At 39.4% G+C, this 21,624-nt stretch overlaps 1 protein-coding gene across 2 annotated transcripts in view; it reads left to right on the plus strand.

Moving 5' to 3' along the window:
* The window catches only part of ctnna1 (catenin (cadherin-associated protein), alpha 1), an 89,457-nt gene that overhangs the window by 44,002 nt on the left and 23,831 nt on the right, over nt 1-21,624 (plus strand). For both annotated transcript variants that reach the window (XM_042493563.2, XM_042493562.2), the window contains exons 8-14: nt 2,210-2,290; nt 2,520-2,672; nt 10,365-10,457; nt 12,034-12,190; nt 12,908-13,108; nt 16,199-16,350; nt 19,795-19,905. In XM_042493563.2, coding sequence (XP_042349497.1) covers nt 2,210-2,290; nt 2,520-2,672; nt 10,365-10,457; nt 12,034-12,190; nt 12,908-13,108; nt 16,199-16,350; nt 19,795-19,905 — 948 coding nt within the window. The remainder of the gene's footprint in view (nt 1-2,209; nt 2,291-2,519; nt 2,673-10,364; nt 10,458-12,033; nt 12,191-12,907; nt 13,109-16,198; nt 16,351-19,794; nt 19,906-21,624) is intronic.

The raw sequence follows: 21,624 nt of genomic DNA on the forward strand, positions 1-21,624 counted from the left end.
GCAAAGGGCAGTGGGGGCAGTGGGGGATGGTGCAGGTCAACGCCACCACCCTACATGATGTGATGTCGCAGTTGATTTGAGCTTTATAAGGGGGATGAACAGCCCAGAGTCCAACTGGTTCTTTGCCTTTTCTCTGTTGCCCTTTCCTCTTCATCTAATTTTGCTCTAATTGTATTATCCTCTGGTTTCTGTCCATCTATCTGTCTCTCACCCTCTCTCTCTCTCCATCTCTGCATCCTCCCTGAAAGTTTTAGATTTTTCACATTTCGCTTGAGCAGTTTTCACGATGTGACTGAACATCTCTCTGCTCTCAGTGGGGACCAGTAGTTAGGGCCTTGACTACTGCGTAGTGCTTAGCTGTGTCACTACTACCAGTGGTGTTGCAATATTACTGTACACGATTTACACAGTTAGCCGTGTTTATTCAATTGTAACCTTTTAATCAACACCAATTTCTCATTGAGTATGAGAAAGAATGCTCCTGTGGGGAAGGGATTAGAATATTGTTTGTACTGTTACTTTACATTATTAGCGCTCGCTGCGATTAACGTTTTTACAGCTGCTTCTTGTGTATGAACAGAGAATAGACCCAAAAATGTAGCTCTGTGGAAAATAGCTATCTCAGGGTGCACTGTTGGTGGAGAGAGCAGAGTTTTTTGAAAATACTTGCATGGTTGTCAGCATGTCAACCTTTCACATGGTTAAAGTGCTTTTGGTAGGCAGCAATGTCAGATAGTCCAGTTTTTCACATAAGCCAAACCAATCCCTTTGTGGAGAACAGTGTTTCCAGAGGTTTTGTTTTTTTAACAGCTGGGAGCTGTTACTGATGTTAGCCTGTTAAGCCCAAAAATATGTAAGTGTAAGCAATATTGAGCTATACAAATACATTTTAACAGCACAGCCTAATGTTGGAAATAGTGGATTAAAAATTAATGGAAAACACCAAGACAAAGCTATTAAAGCAGAAATAAATTTTATTTGTCCTGTGTCCTCTTCTGTGTTGTTAAAGATTTAGAATCTGCCAATACCATGTCCATCTCTCTCTCTCTCTGACTCTCGGACCTCAGTGTCTATCTCATTAAGAAACTAAAGGTAGCCTTAATTGGTTTGCTGTGATATATTGTACAATGATCTGTACAATATTCTTGTAGAGAGCTGTGGTGGCAGGAAGGCTCGGACAGGATTTGGATAGCCTTTTTTTTATCCCTGCATAAATAAAAAATCAAATGTAAATGCAGTTTGCAACAGCAGCACTTAAGAGGGTGTGGTGCCCATGAATTACAGCACTGATATAGATGCAAATCAGCTGTTTTTTAACCCAAAGCAGCTGTGCCTTTTACTGATGCATGCTTTCAGCATGTGTATATTATTAATTTAAACTGTTGGCCACTGTTTGTTTGCCTGCTCCATGGTTCACTCGCAATGCTATCAGTTAGAAAATGATTCCAGTGTTTCAACAGAGGACAATGGGGCGCTTTTGACAGCTGGTCTACCACAATGGTTTACAATAAATACAAGGATCAGAAGTGGCTCAGCCTGGGCATCTGCAAAACACGAGCTGTGCTAAACTGTGAACATCTCTTTTACTCTCACTGGAACTGTTTACATATGAATGAGTACTTTTATATTAGTGTGCGATCATTTCAGCAACGCGTCCCTCATGACACATTCATTAACAACAAAACAAAAATTTCTGATGTATAAACCCAACAGCGTATGCTGGTAAATATACAGACCTCATGCAGAAAGTTTTAGAAAAAATAATTTTATTTAACAGCTAACTTGCAGTTTTCTACTAATCCTGCAGTTCCTTGCAAAATAACAGAAAAATGGACACAAATTGCAGTTCTTTTTGGAGAGACTACAGCAAATTCCATAATTTTAGGCAGCAAACACACAAAAACAGATCCTGAAGGGCCTGCCTAATGATGTAAAAACATGTTTAGGTTGTTTTACTACTCGAGTAGTCTCAACACTAAAAACAAGAAAGAGAAAGAAAGCAAGAAAGACACATGACTTAAAATGATGAACGTTCTTTTTTCACTGAAAATAATGAAGCAATGATTTGTCTGCAGAGTTGTAAATTCAGTCTAATCTTTTGATTCATTACAGTGTATGCGTTATGAGCAGCCATATAAGAAATGTTTTGGCAAATACTTGTCTCATCACCAACCAGTTCAGTAATTCCTCTCCCATGTTCATGTTTCAGGCTGGAAGGAAGGACAGGAGTGATGCTCTGAACACAGCCATCGACAGGATGACAAAGAAGACCAGAGACCTCCGCAGACAGGTTTGTTTTTTTCTTTGTCTCAATTATTTTCCCCCCATTGTGTCTTCAGCACATGACCTGTTCACTGATCTTTTAATGTAATATATCTATCTAGATACATGAATTTGGAGAGAAAGTGTACTATGTAGTCAGTTTAACAAGCTGTAGTGAAAATGTCAGTGCATAATCACAGAGGGATACATTATTTTAACAGTGCCTTTTCTTTTTTAAACAATTTCTTACTTCACAGCTGCGTAAAGCTGTAATGGACCACGTTTCTGACTCTTTCCTGGAGACCAACGTTCCCCTCCTGGTCCTGATCGAAGCTGCCAAGAATGGAAACGAGAAAGAAGTCAAGGAATATGCACAGGTGTTCCGTGAGCACGCCAACAAGCTGATCGAGGTAATGGAAGATTTTGAATGCTTTCACAGTCAAAACCTAATATGACCCAAATACGGAACATTCCTATTTTTCTTGTCCATCCCATTGGTTATAATTTAGCTTCGCTTGTAGTAAACATCCGTCTTGATCCAGCTTCTCTGTTCTCTCTCTGTGGCTCTGTTCTCAGAGATTCCCTTGTGATACAATTTTAGGATTACAGCACCTCCGAAAACAACAATGTGGGATCTTTCTTCCCCCTAATGAAAACAAAGACGTAAACATTGAAATTATTTTCTGTCGTTGCTGTTTTTGTCTGTCACAGTGTGTGTGTGTGTGTGTGTGTGTGTGTGTGTGTGTGTGTGTGTGTGTGTGTGTGTGTGTGTCTCACTTTCTGTCTCACACACACACACATTCTGCAAATAGAAGATGATTCTAATCTGCTGCTGTGATGCTATAGTGAGCAGACAAGCAGAACATTGCTATGTGTGGTTGTAGCAACAGATCAAATTTTTAAGCAGAACCAAAAGAGTGAAACAACCACAACTCAAGGATAAGTGCTACCTCTTGGAAAATGTCGTCCTTGCCACAAAAGATTGATGTAGTTCTTCTTATTGGCCAACTCCACATGTGTGCTACAGTGATGCTTAGAAAGATAAATATCTTAAAAGGGCATCCTGCTTCTCAGCCGCTCTCTGTGGTTGGTCTCATGTCTTAACAGAGGTGCGTGTTTTGGGGAATGACATGGATTTTATGTCTCCCATGCTGTATACATAGCAACAAGAATACAGATGCAAAGGCAGAGGCAAAGTGTTAGACTTGAACAAGCAACAAGCCAACAGAGACGCAGACAGTCCTCAGTTGTCATATTTTCTTCAATTTCTTGAATGCCGGCATCAGAGCGTCATATGCTGACATTTGAAAGTGACTTCTTCCCAGGGGTAGATGACCAATAGCATAGCTGGATTGGTTGGTCTAGTTAAAACAGGGCAGTATCAGCACTCACTGGGGAAACCGCTGAAGCATCATCGGGGAAAGGGGAACTCATTTGGGAGTAGACCCTGAAGGCTTGAGTGTCAGAAGTGGCATTAAAGCATGACATTGGTGGCCTTCCCTTATGCTCGGGCACTACATCTGCTTATAACACTTGGATAGGATACATGAAGAAGCGCTGCTTTGATTAGAGATTACTCATGAATGACATTAAATAGAAAATACTTGTTTTAGTTCTTAAAGGCCGTTGGATGTGATGGAGTTCCGCTCACAATGAACTTGAATACATTAGCATTGAAATAGGCGGCGTGTGGTGTCAATCTAAGCATGGAAGATAAAGGTCTTAAATGTGTTTTTATGCTGCATAAGTGACAAAAAGAACAAACTGTCCTCAAGACCAATTAAATGTCAACAATGAAACTGAAGAAAAAATCTGCTGCAGGAAAATCTACCATACAACCATACTAGATGATGGTAGTTTTCACTATCATGCCTCATATTTTATTACCTGCCCAATCGCCATGTCTATAAAGTGGCACTGAACTGCCAGCTCAGTCAAATTCTTACTAAAATATTTATCAGCAAAAGTATCTTTTGTCAGACATAAATTAGAAATGATAGTTACATATCCAAGAAGCACTACTGGATAGCACATGAACACTGTGCTGTGTCATAAAATTTGGCCAAACTTGAATTAATCTCTAAATATGATACATAAAATGTTTATTTACAACTCAAAGTAGGAGAGAAAAAAATATTTTGTTGCATGCCGATTTTAGACTATTGTGCTGCTATAACCAGTCAGTTGAAAACAGTCAAACATGGACACAGATTATAAAAAAATCCTCCATATAATGCTGTTAGTTACATTTTAAGCATTTGGCAAACTCGGTTTGTGTTTTCCCCTCAGATGAGAAACTATTGTGTCAAAATCACATATCTCTTTGTTGCTTTAAGGCAAATACTATCAACACATTCTAATGACGTTTCAAGATAATGACGTTGCGCACACAAGGAAGGACACGGATGTAGACAGCTGAATTCATCTTAAGGTATGTTCAGATGCTAAGTGAATTCTGGAGGCGCTGTGATTGCAACCAGAGGCAATGAAGAGACAGGAGCAGATGCATCCATGCGGTGATTCATTCTTGCAGCAGTTTGAGGAAAAATGCGTCTGCGTGACTTGAGTGGAGTGATGATGTCATCAGTTAATTGACAAATGCATGTTTTGTTTTAGCTTTTCAGTAACAAATTGAAGTTCTCCACCTTCTCCAGTAATTAATGCAGTGGTACTTATTAAATGGACATTTTATTGTATTGTTTGTAATAAAATATGCAGAAAATGCGATAATGCCTTCATTGTGGCCAAGAATTGCAATGTTTAAAGGAGCAGCCAGTGTTGCATTTTATCATTTTTTATCAATGGTAAGTTTCCTTGAGCACTAGCTAATATAATTGCCAAAGTACACAATCAAGCATTGTATCATTTTTCAGGAAAAACATTCCTGTAGCGCAAGCCAACATCAGTTGTCTTAGAAATAGGTAAGTCATAGTACAGTCTCAGAACCCATCAGCTATTGGTCTGATGATGATGAGCCTCTGAGAGAGAGGGCCTGTGTTTTGGGCTGATCTGGTGTAGCCATGAGATATCTGTGCCAAGATTTCCTCTTCTGAGTACAAGTCATTTCAGCTAATCGCTATAAGCATATATTTGCATATGAATGCAGATAAACTAAAAAAGCTAATGTAAAGCCAAATGGTTGTCAGACAATAGCTGATGGGTTGAGAGATTGCATTTCACCCAATCTGCCTTTCAAACATGATTGGTCAATATTTCTTGGACTACAAACAGACTATAGACAGACTACAGACGGAAACTAGAACCCCTCCAGTACCAAAAGATTCTGCACACAAGTAGGTCGTTTCTAGCGATAAGTCACAGTAGGACCTTCAGTCTTTAACTCTGACTGAAATTGTTGACATTTCCCTGCAAATGCAAGTGAGTATTGAACGGTACTCTTGAGTTGCTGTGGAAAAGGGCTTCTGCCAAACACTATAGATGTAAATGAATGGAGTTACAATGTCCAGAGCGAAGAGTAACACAATCTTAGGTTTCTTATCACATAAGCAATGAATATGTTAAAAATTCAATATGTCCTGATTCAGAGGAAGGAGCAGCGAAGTGCCAGCCATCTCAGGCTCTGCTTTAATGACATCATAAGCTGTGCAGATGTAGGCTGCCTTAAGGCAAATGGTCCATTAGGTCACACACATTTGTTTGAAAGTGACATTATGACTGACCCACATTCACCATTCTTTTGAAGCCTGGTATCTGTATCATGAAATACAGAATAATTACAGGTTTGACTATAGTGGGCTCATGTACCTGAAGTGTCAAATCCTGCTGATACACTTTTTGTAAGCTATAAACAGCAGCCTGTAATTGTATAATGACAAAGTTCAATTCGTCTCTAAATTAAATCAAGTTTATTTGACTTGCCACCTCTACAGCCTTTTGCTGCTGGGAGTCGAGCAGAAATATTCTGCATTGCATTTACAATATATTCACTCTTTTTGTGTGTTCAAATGTAGTCATATCTGAAAGGAAACTATGGCAATAAATGTTCACATTGCTATGTGTTGCCGGATCCAACAGCTAAGTGATTTTTGTCCCATGTTACTCTGCATTTTAAAGCAGTGAAATTCATCATCTTAAGAGCAGGGGAAAAAATAGACTGAGCTTAACGTTGTTGCCTCAAGGCCATGTTCTTAAAGGTTCCAGGGTGCTCAGGACGATGTGGATATTTTAGCACTGAATTAGCAGAGAAAGAGTGTAGCATAGAAAAAAAAACCAGCTGAATAGATTCAGCAGCTGTATTGTCATCATGTAATGTCTTCTTTTAGGCTATCAACAGGGAAAAGGGATGGTAGTGAGATTAGATAGGGAGTTAGCACACCCTATTTAGATAGTTTGATGTTTGTTTTGAGTGCAGTAAAAATGCACTCTTAAGTCATGAAGATTTGGAACATGACGAGTCAAGATGCAGAGATGCCTCCATTGAGGGTGTGACCAGTGATTCAAGGAATAGTGTTATCAGTAAGGGAAACTGCTAGAATTTACTCAGAGAACCCTCCTCTGAATTTTAACAGAAAATACCATTAGATAACCCTCATATCATAAGATGTTTACACATATCTTTATTTAATTGTATGATAAATAACTCAGTTTTCAAGTCTCACCCATTAATAAAATAATGGGTTTTTTTGTTAAAAATAAAATAAATGAGAATAAGCTGAATCAGTTTTTAAGCATGTCTTAAAAAGTTTGCAGCCTTTTTATTAAGAGAGCTTCTGAAACAGAAGTACAGCTCCAGATTTTTACCTCTGATTTTATTTAACACGATCATGACATTGCATATTTAGCTTCTAAAACCCCTTCTCCTCCTCCTCACTCCTCTCCTCCTGGCAGCCAAGGGGGAAATATTTACGATCTAGTATCTTACCCTGTTTGGCTTTACTTCCTCAAGCTTTCTGTCTGCATTTTCTGAGTATTTCACAGTCAGCTTATTAAGACGGATACATATTATCTTGCATGATATTCATGGAACACTGTGATTATTGAACCTGCTTTCTTTGCATAATGTTGGAACAATGAAATGGTAGTGGTGCTCGTGTATGTCATCTCATCTGTTTAAATCTACATAATACCCATCATGTTTCACTTAGACTCACACAAATAGCATTTCCACTATGCAAGTGTGCAGTGAGCAGTAGTTAAAGAGATGGTGTGGTAAAAAACAGTACACAGTGATAAAGTTGGAATGATAAAGTTTATAGGATTGTCTTTCCATCTTGTTTATGCTTCGACAGCATAATTGGTCCTTACTCATTTCAAGTGATTTGACATGTTAATTATTATTGAGTGAAATACATACTGTTGCAGGTTGGTATAACTATGTAACAAGATACACAATAAAGCAGTAATCATGTCTGGGGGTTTTCTGTGGAAATGAAGTTAAACGACCGCATTTTGATAATTATTTGCACAGGCGTGGTAAACTGTGACTCCCCTGACACTTAAAATGGTGCAGTTACAGCATGACAAGTGGAATATTGTAACTTGACTTGAGGGTAGAATCTTCTTGTTTGGCTTCCTCCACGGTCCCTTTGTGCTCAAATGGCTGCTCTCCCAGTGGTATCATAGTGAGTAAGAGTAAGCTTATGTGAAAGATCATGAAAGTGAAAACTGAGGTTTCTCCATAAAGTGGCAGTTTTTCTTTATGTAACCGCTCTCTCACCCCTCCTCTTGGGTTACTGAATGTGCTCCCTGTGCCCCCCCCCATGTGTTTGCATAGTGATGTAGGATGTGTTTATATCAATGTTTCAGTGCTTCACCAGCACAGTAGAATAAGTGCTTCTCATCAGCAAAATTGCTCAGGATTTTTTGAGGTGGGGGGTAGGCATCTTCTTGTTGAATTGAAGTGTCAGAGGAGGAGGAGGAGGAGGAGGAGGAGGAGGAGAGGATCTTTCACACTCTCATTCACTCTGCCACTCTTGCAGCCAGTGATGCATTCCACCACCAGTGCTTTAATGGAAATTTCTTTTTCATTTATTTATTTGTCTTTTATACAACCTGAGTCTTATTTTCATAGATTTGCCCCACATTTTTATGCTTTTAGAATCACATTTTATCCCCTAGCAAAAATCTTGAGATCCCAGTCCTCAGTGGAGTTCATTAGGGCAAACATAAGGAAATTTTCTTTTTTTTTTTTTTTGGAAGAAAGAACGATTACAAATATTAAAATGAATACCTCTGCCTGAGTGGTAGAAACATCCATTTGGTAGAATGCAACTCTTGGCTGTGGTTTTATCCGGTCAAACCTATATAGTTGTAAATGCATGTAGTGTTTAAATGCAATGTATGATTACAACTGAAAGCTCTGACAGAAAGTGTTGCACTTAAGTTTTACAGTATTATGGTGAAACAAGGGTTTGGTGTTCGACATATACATAATATTCTCCAGGGATGCACAGATTTATGGGCTGAATTTTGCACAGGCTAAAAAGCAAGACTCGAGACCAACTCCAAAAATACATATTTGGGACAAACAGCCTTTGCCTTTGTTCGCTTTTGGGACAAAGTAATGCACTAAAGTCACAATCATAAAAGCAAAGTGTGTTGAAATAGGCAGGAGGAGAGCTAGTTAGTGTTAGCAGTTAGCCACTGGTGCCTTGACTAACAGCTCACGAAGATGTATCGAGATACATGATGATGCACTAAAGCTCTGTTCAGTAAAAATAAATATTGAGAGAAAGAAAATTACAACAGTCTCATGATGATTTCAAATGTTATCTTGATAAATTTAGTTTTTGGGGAGAAACTTACATAAATAAAGATAAAGAGAGAAAATAATGATGTATGTTGTAAAAAGGCCTTTGAAGCAGTTATTTTTGAAAATTAAAAAAAAAAACATATTTCATGGGACAGTAGGATATACTTAAGGTTGCTTCAGTAAAGTGTAGTATTGAATTTGTGCTTGTACAAAGGCAATGTACTGAAGGTCTGAATGAGTAATTTTTAGTTAGATTTAGTTTAGATTTTTTTGTTTCCCTGTCTCCAATGGGGGAATACATGACAAAAAAAGTAAAATGGAAAAAAAAAAAACCAGACAAAAATACACCAGCATCTGTATTGGCCATATTGCTATTTTAACAATGATATTGGCCCAGAATTTCACAACTGATGCATTCCCAATATTCACCCTACTAATGTTGCTGTGTGACCCAGATCTCATTAATTAGATTAGTGAGTAATGGCCAAAACTCCAAAAATAAGACCCAGGTTGTTAAAAGATAAAAAAAAAAAAACCTTTCAGTGCTTGTTCCTGCTGTAGCACAATCAAGAGTTGTGTTTTTTTTGCCTTTGTAATTGATTATGTTTCAGCACATTTTCCGTCCATTGGATAATCCCACTCTGGCACAGTTTCTCGCATCCCAGGCATTCTGTTTCAGGATTGTTGCCAGCACATCCCAACCAACAAATGGGAATCTTTAAAGTCTCTGACCTAAATTTTTGTGAATATGAGTAGATGCATAATGTTACTCTGGGAGTTGCAAGAATATTTAGAAATAATTGTGGGAAAGCTTGATTTGTTGATCAATACAAGAAAATATACTCACAAACCATAAATGTTGGCAGCTGCAGGGAAGACTTGCTTAGCTCAGCACTCCCGTTCTCACTCGTTTTTGAAAGTGTCAGGAATATTTGCCTCTCTGATCCAGGAGTGTAATGGCAATCTCGCAGCCTCCTGATTTAGTCACAGAATAACCACGACCTTGAGTCACCAGCTACAACTTACATTTACATTTGGAGCAATGTACTATCTTTTGGGGGAAAAAATACAAAACTTGTATTTTATCTTTTTACACAACGGCTTAGCTTTTGTTTTCCCTCCTGCTTCTCCTTTCCCCACTCTGTGCTCTCGTATTGTATCATTTTAGCAGCTTTATAAATTAATCCTCAGCAGTGGGTTTGTATTCCACGGGGACCAGTTGTATTGCAGAGCTGCTCCATTTCTGATAGATAAGTTCATTATGGTAGCCTGGGTTAGGGATTCTTCTCAAAGTTTAATTATGCTTTCTTTGTTTCTCTCCAAATAAGAGTCTGTCGGAGTTCTTGTCTGTGGCTAAAAAAAGAGATGTGTGTGTGTGTTTTGTGTTTAGGTGGCCAACTTGGCATGCTCCATTTCCAACAACGAAGAGGGAGTGAAGCTGGTTCGCATGGCAGCATCTCAGCTGGAAACTCTTTGCCCCCAGGTACCTGTTTGTTTTACCCCCAACTTCCACCCAGCTCACTGTGCACCTCTTTGAGAGGCTTCCACATTAGCTTTTAATACTAGCATTGGGAGCTGGGAGTTTAAAATGAGTTCATACGCATAGTGGCCTCACTTTTTGCAGAGTATAATTAAAGTTGCAGCTCTGATGTGTTTGTTTTTTAATTTTCTCAATTCATGATTTTGACATAAAGACTTAAACTTGTCAGGAGTACTTACATCATGTTAATTATTTAATAACCAGATTAGGAAATATTTAATTTTTGCAGTTGACATATAAGCATCTTAATTGGGTAATTGAATAAATGTAGAAAGAGCATGATGCAAATAATAGACCTCGATTTCTTATCTTTTGAATCAGGGTGGTGTGAATACACTGCAGTCTAATATCTTTCACTGTGATTTTGCATTTGTGTTAGAGGTGGTGGAGTGAACTTGACACAAAACTGTGTGTGGGTGTTGTCTTTCTTCTCACAGTGTGTTCATTTTTAACAATAATAAAATTAAATAGAATATGGAAAAGAGTCACAAACATGCCACGCAGGGTGGCATATTTAGTAATGAGCTGCCAGCAACAAGGACATCATCCCCCACTGGTTTCCCAAAGGTTTTTCATGTTTGGAACATTCAACCATGCCAAATGTAACGCAACCTTGAGATAGAAGTTTGCTCCTGTGCAGCTTTTTATCCCATTGATATCCATACACAAAACTTGTTTGCTAACAGTGCTAACAGACACTGCTAACAGTGTGAAAAGTAATAATATAGTTAACAATGCTAAAGTAGATTTGTGGCTTAAAATTGAGTCGATTACTCACCAGGGCGACCTGGAGGGAGACCAGAGCGTCTGGCACAATGTTCCTACTGCAACATTGTTGGGTCAGGATGGTGTTACTAGTGGTAATCACTGAATGAGGGGCGCCACTAGCTAGCTCCTACCACACCTGGTTGGTGTGCAGTGCAGTAAACTGAAGAGTAGTATAGTCAACCTATAGATTGACATGTAATATCCTTTACTATTAACGATAAACAGTTAACCTTTGACAACCCTTGTTTAGATACATAATTAAACATGTCAAAATTGCAAATGGCTTGATCCAACTCTGTGGTTTGTGTTCCACACATACTGTGGTAGATAAAGGAGTAAATATAGGCAAAACTTCAAGTCGTGTTGTCCATGTGTCCTCCATTGAGCCCATCTTTTCATACCACTTACCATTTTATCTACCAGTCCCTCATCTGTACCTCTGAGTGTTGCCAGCCCTCTCCACTGTGCTGCCACCGCTCCTTTTAATCTCATCTAATGACTCCCATTCATCCTGAGCTTTGATATTCACAGATGTTTCTTCCCCAAAAACAAGCAGCTATTAGTTTTATTTTATTCAATCCCTCAAAACACTCAGTGTCTATAATCACTCCCAGGAATGAATTGGCTTCATGCTGCAGTCCCAACATTGGGGTAGGAGAGCGGGGGGCTTCGCGCAATCAACCTATGCTAATGTTGTGGCTGAGGGCTATGCTGTAATGGAGCTTTAATGGCTGTAATTGGGTGATTACAGGTGATTAATGCAGCGTTGGCCCTTGCTGCCAAGCCCAACAGTAAGGTGGCCCAGGACAATATGGATTTGTTCAAGGAGCAGTGGGAGAAGCAGGTCCGAGTCCTCACCGATGCTGTTGACGATATAACATCCATTGATGACTTCCTTTGTGTTTCTGGTGAGTGTTGCTCAAAAGAATTTTTTAAAATGTGAAAATAATGCACTGTTGATTGGTAGACAGCGCTTTTGGTTAAGATAAATTTGCAAAGAGCACTTAAGACGATTCTTAAGAGGATGTAAAATGGCTGTAAAGTATCTGTGGTATTAGTCTTTTCTGATGAGAGCCATACATACAGAGGCTGATTGGGCTCTACAGAGGAAAGCACTGAAGCATCAGCAGCACTACGTCTGAAATTGACATCCTGTCACGTGTGTTAAAGCGCACAAATGGTTTGTCGAGCATAGCCTTAAAGAGTTCTCGTTAAGCATTAAGCAGAGTGACTTCTCTCACCTCCAGCCAAGGACAGACTATAATTTACACAGTGGACATTTGCATTTTACAGGCTCCCTGTTAATAAGCAGTGTGAGAATTTGTCTTCAGCCCTCCCTGCCCTATACTAGAGCTTCCCAGTGGCCCTCTTAATTTGAGGTCTGTGCAAACACAGAATGAAGGCTGAGGATTTCCTGACTGTGCTTTTTCTCAATATTACTCATATAAACATGTTCTATCTTTGATTAAAGCATGTCTTGTATGAAAAAAATGAAGATACTATCCTTAGTTAAACTTCCTGACTGATCTCTTCACATCGAGGCAGGCTGATGGCATGTTTGGATTAAAGTGTTAGAGTAATACAAAGTAAACACCACTAACTGCAACATTGTTTTCTGTCCCCAGAGAACCACATCCTGGAGGATGTGAATAAGTGTGTCATCGCTCTGCAGGAGAAAGATGTTGATGGTTTGGATCGCACTGCTGGGGCTATTCGAGGCCGTGCTGCCAGAGTCGTCCATGTGGTCACTTCTGAAATGGACAACTATGAACCCGGAATCTACACAGAGAAGGTCTTGGAGGCAACCAAGCTTCTTACTGACACAGGTACTGCAAAAAGTGGATTATTTAATGAGCCAAAGAACAGTCAAAACACTGCATTTACATACACTTAGATAATTGGACTATTGTAGAGAAATCTGATGATTGCAACTTGTACTTTGACACCTCTGGATTACTTTTGAGTCATTGTAGCATGTTTTGTCCTGTCTAAATTGTTTTATTATTTTAACACTGCACATGCACTAGAAAATTCATGGATACATTAGAAAATAGAGGCTGTGTGTTATATTCATGTAACTTTATATATATGAAACTAGAATATAGTGTAGTGTCCTACCTGATTTCTTATCTCTTCTTAAAGGGCCCGTGTAAGTGATGCGGGCATTGTAAACACACACAACCTTCTTTGAGTTTTTTTTTCTAGTTTATTGCTCATTATGAATTCAGCATGTGTCAAGTTATCTGAACCCATTTGCCTCGGGTTGGGTGTGGTTTTGTGTACCACTATCCTATGGGAAACAGCATCAACAACAGCCTTTGAGCTAACCACCCACACACTGCAAATTGGAAGTTTTTTGTTTTGTTAACATACTTTTGGGGGCTTTTACTGCCTTTATTACAGTACAGCTAGAGAGTGACAGGAAAAGGGGGAGAGAGAGTGGGGATAAGACATGGCAAAAGGCAGCAGGTTGGAATTGAACCTGCGCCGCTGCAAAGGACTTAGCCTACATGGGGTGGATGCTTTACTCATTGAGTAAGAGGCCAACCTGAAAATGGCAAGTTTTGATGAAGATTTGGATCATGCAATAAGGCATGCCAGTTTTGTTCTTTCTTTGAATTGTTGTAAAGTTTGGTCTGGCTATAAGAGAGTATTTTTTGCATTTTTAAGCCTTAGTTATAGCTTTTTTATTTCTTTCCAGTGAGTGTTTCAACTGTGAATGCTATTGGCATTTTCAAAAAAGCAAAATATTTTTCAGATACCTCCAGAGGTGGCTTGGAAAGTGCAGTTTTCTGTTCAGTGAAGTTAAGACTTGTTTTCAGACTTTACTGTATTTATTATGAATGCTGAATTGTGAGATCCAAACACCCTGACTCAACTGACACCACTAATCTGCACAGCCGGCACTGTTCAGTTGTCAGATAGCCCTGAATATCTTAACCCAAGTTATATCAGCGAGTTGTTTTTGTCCATTTTCTGTGCTATATCATTATCAGCCAGTTTGTGTGAGCTGTGTTAGCTTCCATCAGTAGCAAGCTAACAAGATGGCAGAACGATTTGTTGGTTGTCAGATTTGGAAACGGTTTGGTCCTCTCGAGGGTGGGCCCATTAAAACTCAGGAAATGCAAGCTGTAGCTCAGGCAGGATTTTTTCTGTGAGCTCTGGAGGCATAGACTGCCATGAGACTTTTTGTCAGATTTTCTCATGTCAGCACCACAATAAAGTGATGGGATTCAGGTTCAAGCTCAACAGAGCAGCTCTTTAATGTGGACTTTCTGCTCTGACATGCACTGTCATCTTTGTGACAAATAAAGATGAGTATTTGTGCATGTAACCAGGACAAAATTCCAAGTTTTTTTATGGGTATACTTGGGGTCAACCCAAGTATACCCATACCCATAATTTCAGTGACTTGCATCGAAATAATATCAAACGAAATGGTATTTTGACAGTCAGTATGTTATTTCATCGGTTCAAATGCTTTCTGACTCAACATCAAACACCTTTCACCTTTCATTTGTCATACATTTAAAGTAAAAATAACTTCTGCATTTATTTAGAGTCCTAGTTGTAAAAAGCTAATTACATTAAAAAATCCAAAGAATGACTATATGTCACAACACAGTAGAAGAATACAAAAACAATCTTTGTCTTAATTAGATGGCTGACTGAATACAAAATATTGCAGTGAAAAAAATCATAAGATGTCTTCAGGCTTCCATTTAAAAAACATAATGTGGTGTTATGTATATTGTGATGTGTTTGGTATTAGGATTGTGCTACTGAGAGAAAAGATGTGACTGAAAGAAAGTGGAGTTCATTAGCTGTACATTTGACAAAAATGGCAATGCATTGTTGCTGCTCATTGTCCTTTAGTGTGAAATGAATTGAAAGACTCATCAGTAATTGGGTTGAGGAAAGTGAACGCTGTGATGGTAACAATCACAGCACTACCAGATTTTCTGTTTCCTTTTTAACATCATTTCCACACAGAAGCCTGCAGGTTTTATGTGCTCTGCAAGCACAAACCAAATCCTCTTTTTTTATTTCTTGCTCCTGCTGCTCTTGGCCTCCACATCTGCATCCTGACATGCATGCCTCTCCCATGAAGGCCCAGCTGAATCCTAAATAGTGAATTTGAAATACTGTTAATGCAGATGTGCTGAAGAGCCCTCTGGAGCTGTTATTTTATTGTCAATGGGGCAAAGTACAAGCCTGCTGGGAGAGCTTTGTGAAACCTTCTGTTGGAAAACTCTTTTATGCTAAATCTGGAGTCTGTTCCCTTGAGCATTTTGTTCGCTATTTCTCGTGCAACCCAAGAAGGCAGTAAGTAAGCAGACCAACATTGCAAAATTCCAACTGTCACAGCTGAACATAATGACTACACTTTTTAATGTATCATTCAAAGGCCACTATCTTCACTGGCACACTAAGAGGTTTTTTTCCTGTCAAAACACAAGGAGGCCTTACTAGTATCTTTGAAGGGATCATCTAGAATGATCTCAAATATCATTTCCTCAGTAGACTGATTGTGGAGATGGTTTATGTCAAGTACCTTTTGATCACCTGCAATCTCAGGAGGAATTGCACAGATAGGGAGTAGTAAGAAAGCTGAGCAGAGGCATGCTCCTCTTGTAAGTTCTCTCACATACTAACAGACTGTGTTTGTGTTGGAGGTGGTAGCCGGACACTTTTTTTGCAACACGTAGCTCGCTCTCTGTTCACTTTTTATCAAATATTCTTGTGATATAACACGTTCCATCCCTCACTCGAAGTATGCGTTTGTTGTCTGTTCTTTTATACCATGCTTACTCTGGCTATGCGCTTCTCTTCTCTTTGTGTTTTCTGAAGTGAATCTTCATCAATATTGTTTTTCTCTCCCCTCTTCTTCCCACCCTTCGTCTTACCTTCGACAGTCATGCCACGGTTCACAGAGCAAGTGGAGTCTGCAGTGGAGGCCTTGAGTGCAAACCCCTCACAACCCGTGGATGAGAACGAGTTCATTGACGCATCCCGTCTGGTGTATGATGGCATCCGCGACATTCGCAAGGCCGTCCTCATGATCAGAGTAAGTCCCACTGTTTTCCTCTGCTCCTGCAGCAGACTTGATTTTCAGAGGGCCATGAGCTCAAAACAAATATGCTTTGTTCTCTGTTCTGTATTAAATCTGAACAGTGCAACCTTTTCCTTACTAGAGCATTGGACACGGTTGAAACTGTCAGGAGTAAATAAATGCTGTTCCACTTCAGGATGTTTTCACATGTAAAGAAAGGTTTGCCTTTGGCCACATTAAGAAGCTGTAACTCCCTGAAAACCACACAAGCTCTGGTAAAGGTTGAAATCCATTCACCATGGACAGCATCAGTTTGATGTAGTTTAATTTAAAACATTTAAACAGAAGTACTCTAATCCACAGCATTGTGAGAGTCCTTGGTTATTGTAGTGTAATGTAATGTAATTATATATACTATATGGTCATGGGTGTGTGCACCAGATGCTGTATTTTAATGGTATGTAAGAAACTGTATGTGCGTGCAGTCCTAGAAGCCAGTGATTAACTTGTCTCATGCAAGAGCAGGCCTAATTGACCAGACTTGCAATCCAGTGCAACAACAGCCCTAGTTGTCTGTGGGTTAATGGCCTTTGCTTGAGTAGAACTATAACTGAGACAGATGGTAGTTGGGTACCTAATTGACTGACAACGAGCTAACAACAAAACCTGCCTCAGTTATAAAAAAGAAATGGATAGTTCTTAAGGTTTTTTACTATAACTAGTTTGACTACTCAACACTGCCAAATGAGATTTTGTGTATATTAAGAAGTGGGTTTGTTTAAACCGCGTCTCATGTGTAGCAGTACCTAATTATGTATTTACTACGTTGAGATACAATGTGCTGGTTGGTTGTATTATGCCATCTTCCATTATTTTCAACACTTTAGTCTTTTGAATTGGAATCATTAGTCTTGACAGCACATTTTGTGTTGACAGTGGTGCTCCAAAACTGTGCCTGGGCTCCCATGAATAATGCTGCTCAGACAGACAAGAACCAAATGAGAGAGGGACCATTATGCAGTATTTGCATTATAATAAGCAATTGATTTAAGACGGAGGTTTTAATTAGCATTCTTGAGTTGGACTGTGAGCCAGAGAACTACGTTCACTTTCCATCTGCCCCAGCTCCACTCTTGTTATCCAGATTGATTAAGCTGTTAACATTGGGCCTGTGGGGCGGGCTGCACACTACCTGGTGTGTATATGTGTGTGTATAGGTGTGTGCATGCGTGTTGAAAATAACAGAGAATTTGTGAAAAATCTTGTTTACTTATAATTAATCTACCAGGTTTCTCCTGCCATTCTTAACTGTGAGCACATGATAAGAGTCAACTTAAATGTCATGCATTATCTTGAAAGTAAAATTATGCAGTTCCCCATGGGGATTGCCAGGATTTCTTGATCAGGCGCATGAGGTAATCATCACATTTATGGTGTTTATTCAGCAGAAAGTGCCTCAGCTGCTTCACTGGATAGTTATGGAATTTCCAGCAGCATCTGCACAGCAGTCTACTTAAGCTTACTCCTAATTGCTGTTGTTTGTAATAAGATTAGACAAGTGTATCAAAAACAATAATTTCAATCTAGAAGAACCGTTTGCTCAGCTGAACTGTCACTCAGAAGAACAGTTTACATGTGAAACTGGGCATATTCTGCTCCAAGTCCAAAGAAATATGAAATATTCCTTATCAGCTGAGTTGAGCACTATGAGACAACTTCTCTAGAGGATACGTCCACACACACACACACACACAAACGCACACGCACCAGCCTGTACACACAGTAGCCCACTCTGTAAATCAGAAGAGACAAGTGTGTGGTTGGGGCAGCTTAGGATAGACAAGTCTTTAACCTCTGTAAGTGGTGCACAGGCAGCCTATGTTGGACATCCCTCGGATATTTGACAGGCGGACAGAGCCCTCTCTCCACCTACAGGGACATCAGAGAATATGCCTCCCAGACATCAAACTGTCTCAAAGTCAGGGAGCTGCTGACAGCGAGATACAGGGGGCAGCTGTCGTTACCTTATGATTTGTGCAGTGCGTCACGGCCCAAGGTGATTTTGTTGGCTCTGTCCTTAAAAAAAAGCCCGCTCTACTTGCAGATGCTATAAGAAGAATGTCACAAAAAGAATTGCAAAGGGCAATTTTACTGTTGGACTGTCCTGTCCACATCGAAAGCAGGCAAAAAAGTACTCGATAACATCTACTTTTTTGTGTTGTCACAATACTGTAATTTCAGCTCTCTCCCTGTCTGCTCTCAGCTATCAAACATCAGACAGCATGTTGTCATACGTGCCACACAGAGGCGATACAGGTGGATTTGATTATTTCAGCTCTCAGACAGTGTAGAGTCTGGACATTACAAAATTAAATATTGACTAATATTTTGCCACAGCATGAAACAAGTATTCAAATTTCGTTTGCTGTGTCAAGAGCACTACCTTAACAAAACCTCTTTTAATTAAACGGCAGGCTGTCGTTGTCACTTCTCTCCAGTAGTGTCCCATTGGGTGCCCACCATGAGCCATCATTTCTGAGCCTCCCACATTCACAGGTTATCTGTTGCACAGGCCACAGCAGGTGATATCTCTGCCCCACTGAGCAGCATTGTCTGGGTTGAAAGAGATGCCTATGAGTCACTACAGCTTTGTATCTGAAACCATACCCCTATTCCCCCGAGAACAAGAGCATCTCTACATTTCATAAAGCAGTGTAAGGTTGTTCAGAGACCTTCAGCTATTTTTAGACATGAGGGCTCCAAATCCATTACAGAAGGGTGGTATTGAGACAGCTGGATAAGCACAAGTAGCGGCACAGGCGTGATAATGCACCTTTATCTGTCCACATCATCTTCCCTTGTGCCCATATCGCCACCAAATACATTTTCCCGTCAATCAGTATTGTATTTTGCCTTAAGCGTGACCTGTTGAGATATACATTCTTTTGAATATTAATATTTATGGAAAAATGTTTGCTGCTCGTGGCTTGTTTTGCACTCAAAGCTGAGGAAGAGGTGAACAATCAGAGATGAAGTAGCAACACTCTTGAAGAGCACAACTCATGCCTCACTTGCAGATAGCAGCGACAGATGGGATGCTGAAGCATTTTGCTCCCAATATGTTTCATACCAGCTTGTACCTTCATTTTCCCTCTCAAAATGCACAGGCAGCACATTACACTTGATTTACAAATTCATTTAGAGTTAACAGTCTACCAAGCCATGGAGAGGAAGACATTTATCTGAAGCTGCCCTGGCTGGCAGCGTCAAGGCATTTCTCATAGATAGTAAGCAGGTCGGTTATTTGATAGTGCTCAAAAGGCTGTGGTATGCCAATATTATTTTATGTTCTCCCCTTACAACTAACTGCCTTTTCTAACCTTTTTTCCCCTTGTTTTTCTCCCCACCTCTCTTCTCTCCTCCTTTGCCCCTTTCTCCCTCTCTGTTGATCCATTACAGACTCCAGAGGAGTTGGACGACTCTGACTTTGAGACCGAAGACTTTGATGTTCGCAGCAGGACCAGCGTGCAGACAGAGGATGACCAGCTCATCGCCGGCCAGAGTGCACGGGTAAGATGTCACAAGATATCACTTCTTGTAGTATTAACAGACATTTCTTAGTCTGATCTCCTGCCTTTTAAATCTGTAGTTGTCAAATGGCATCAACAACACCTGATGAAAATGTGAGATATGTGCAAAGAAAGACATTTCAGCTTTTTTGAATATTCCACAGGAGATTGTATTGGCTATTGCCCCACGAAACAGGTTAAATATTGACTTAAGCAGTTGTGCCTCATTTATGGAGCTGAATTTTGCCATTTAAGTTAATGTGCCATTGTTTGACAATTTATTAGAGGAAAGATTTAATCATTTGCCTTGTACAATAAAATAAAGTTCAAAATACCACATAATCAAAAGAGATTTGATATCTCCTTTACAAGGCTGTGGCTTTAAAATGATTTTACACATTTTCTAAAAATGCTAGAAGATGAATTAATGGTGCATTTGTAACAGTATGCTCATGTTAATGTCAGAGACACTGTTTTTTCTTTCAAACACTCCACCCCCATATTTACTGTTAATGGGCCACGCACAGTAGGCTTGACGCCACCATAACTAATGTGACCCAAGTTTTTCCGCACACAACTCTCGTTTACAACTGGGTCTCATTTTCTCTGGTGAAAATATTTGTTTCCGAAAATCTAAAGGCGTGAAGTGAGTCCAAGTCTTCAGAAGAAACTCTAGCCTTTAGTCCTGTAACAGACTGTTGATCTGTCCATGATGTTTTCCCTCCTTCAGTGTAATTCATGCTGTTCTGTTATAACTCATAGTATCTACAAGAAAGTACAGTTTTAATTTTTTTAAAAATTTCTATTATGTGTGCCATTTGTTTTTTGTTATCCTTCGGCACATATAATTTCCTAGTCTGAATCAGTCAATTTGTGTTGGAGGTTGATGTTGAATGTTCAGATTTTTCAAGCCAAAAAGACTCTCATTAGAAAATAGGTCTGCTATTGTTTGTCCTCTTCATAGAAGAGTTGAATTTAAGTGTTTAAAAAATACAAAGTAATCAATTAATCTGCCTAATTATTATCCCTTATGATGGAGAAATCTCTATGCAGTTTTTGTTTTGTTCACCGAAGATTATCTGGCTGTTTTGTTTTTATTTTCTTTTTTTGTTGTTGTTTTTTAGGTAGGGGCTTTTCATCTTTGGGCTGGACTGAACAGCTGTATTAAAGCTTCGGTGACTTGAGAGAGAGAGAGTCCTATTTACCAGTAATAGATGAACGCTCTTGCGATGATATTCGATTTCCTGCTCTTAAGCGTCTGCCCACTTTGGCCTCAAGAGCCCATTCATTGAATGTCTGATTGCCTGTTTGGAAACTGCCCTTTAACCGTCAAGCCCAAGAGGATATCTAGAGATAGTGCTAAACACATTTGCACATGATATTAAGTACTGCTAAACAAATGCCCTTATATTGATCTTCTACAGTGGCCAGAGGCACAGAGTTCAATAAATGTATATTTTTTCCAGAGGATGTCACCTAATATTACTTAGTGGCTGTGAACCTCATTTTGAACCCAGCTTTTGTAGTTAAAAAAATTACATTCTCCACTTAACTGCGGCCAATCAAGGAAATGTCCGTCTTAGAGCACTGGTGGTGATGACATTTATTTACAGGGAAGACAAGAACCAATACATGGAGTCATTTATTTCTGTCTTGAGACTTCAATACCATATGCTTATTATATATTTAATGGCTAAAATTGCACACTAAAACTAAAAAA

Source organism: Plectropomus leopardus, chromosome 8 (genome assembly GCF_026936395.1).
Source record: "Plectropomus leopardus strain MGB_pleo_1.0 chromosome 8, ASM2693639v1, whole genome shotgun sequence".
Taxonomy (NCBI): Eukaryota; Metazoa; Chordata; class Actinopteri; order Perciformes; family Serranidae; genus Plectropomus; species Plectropomus leopardus.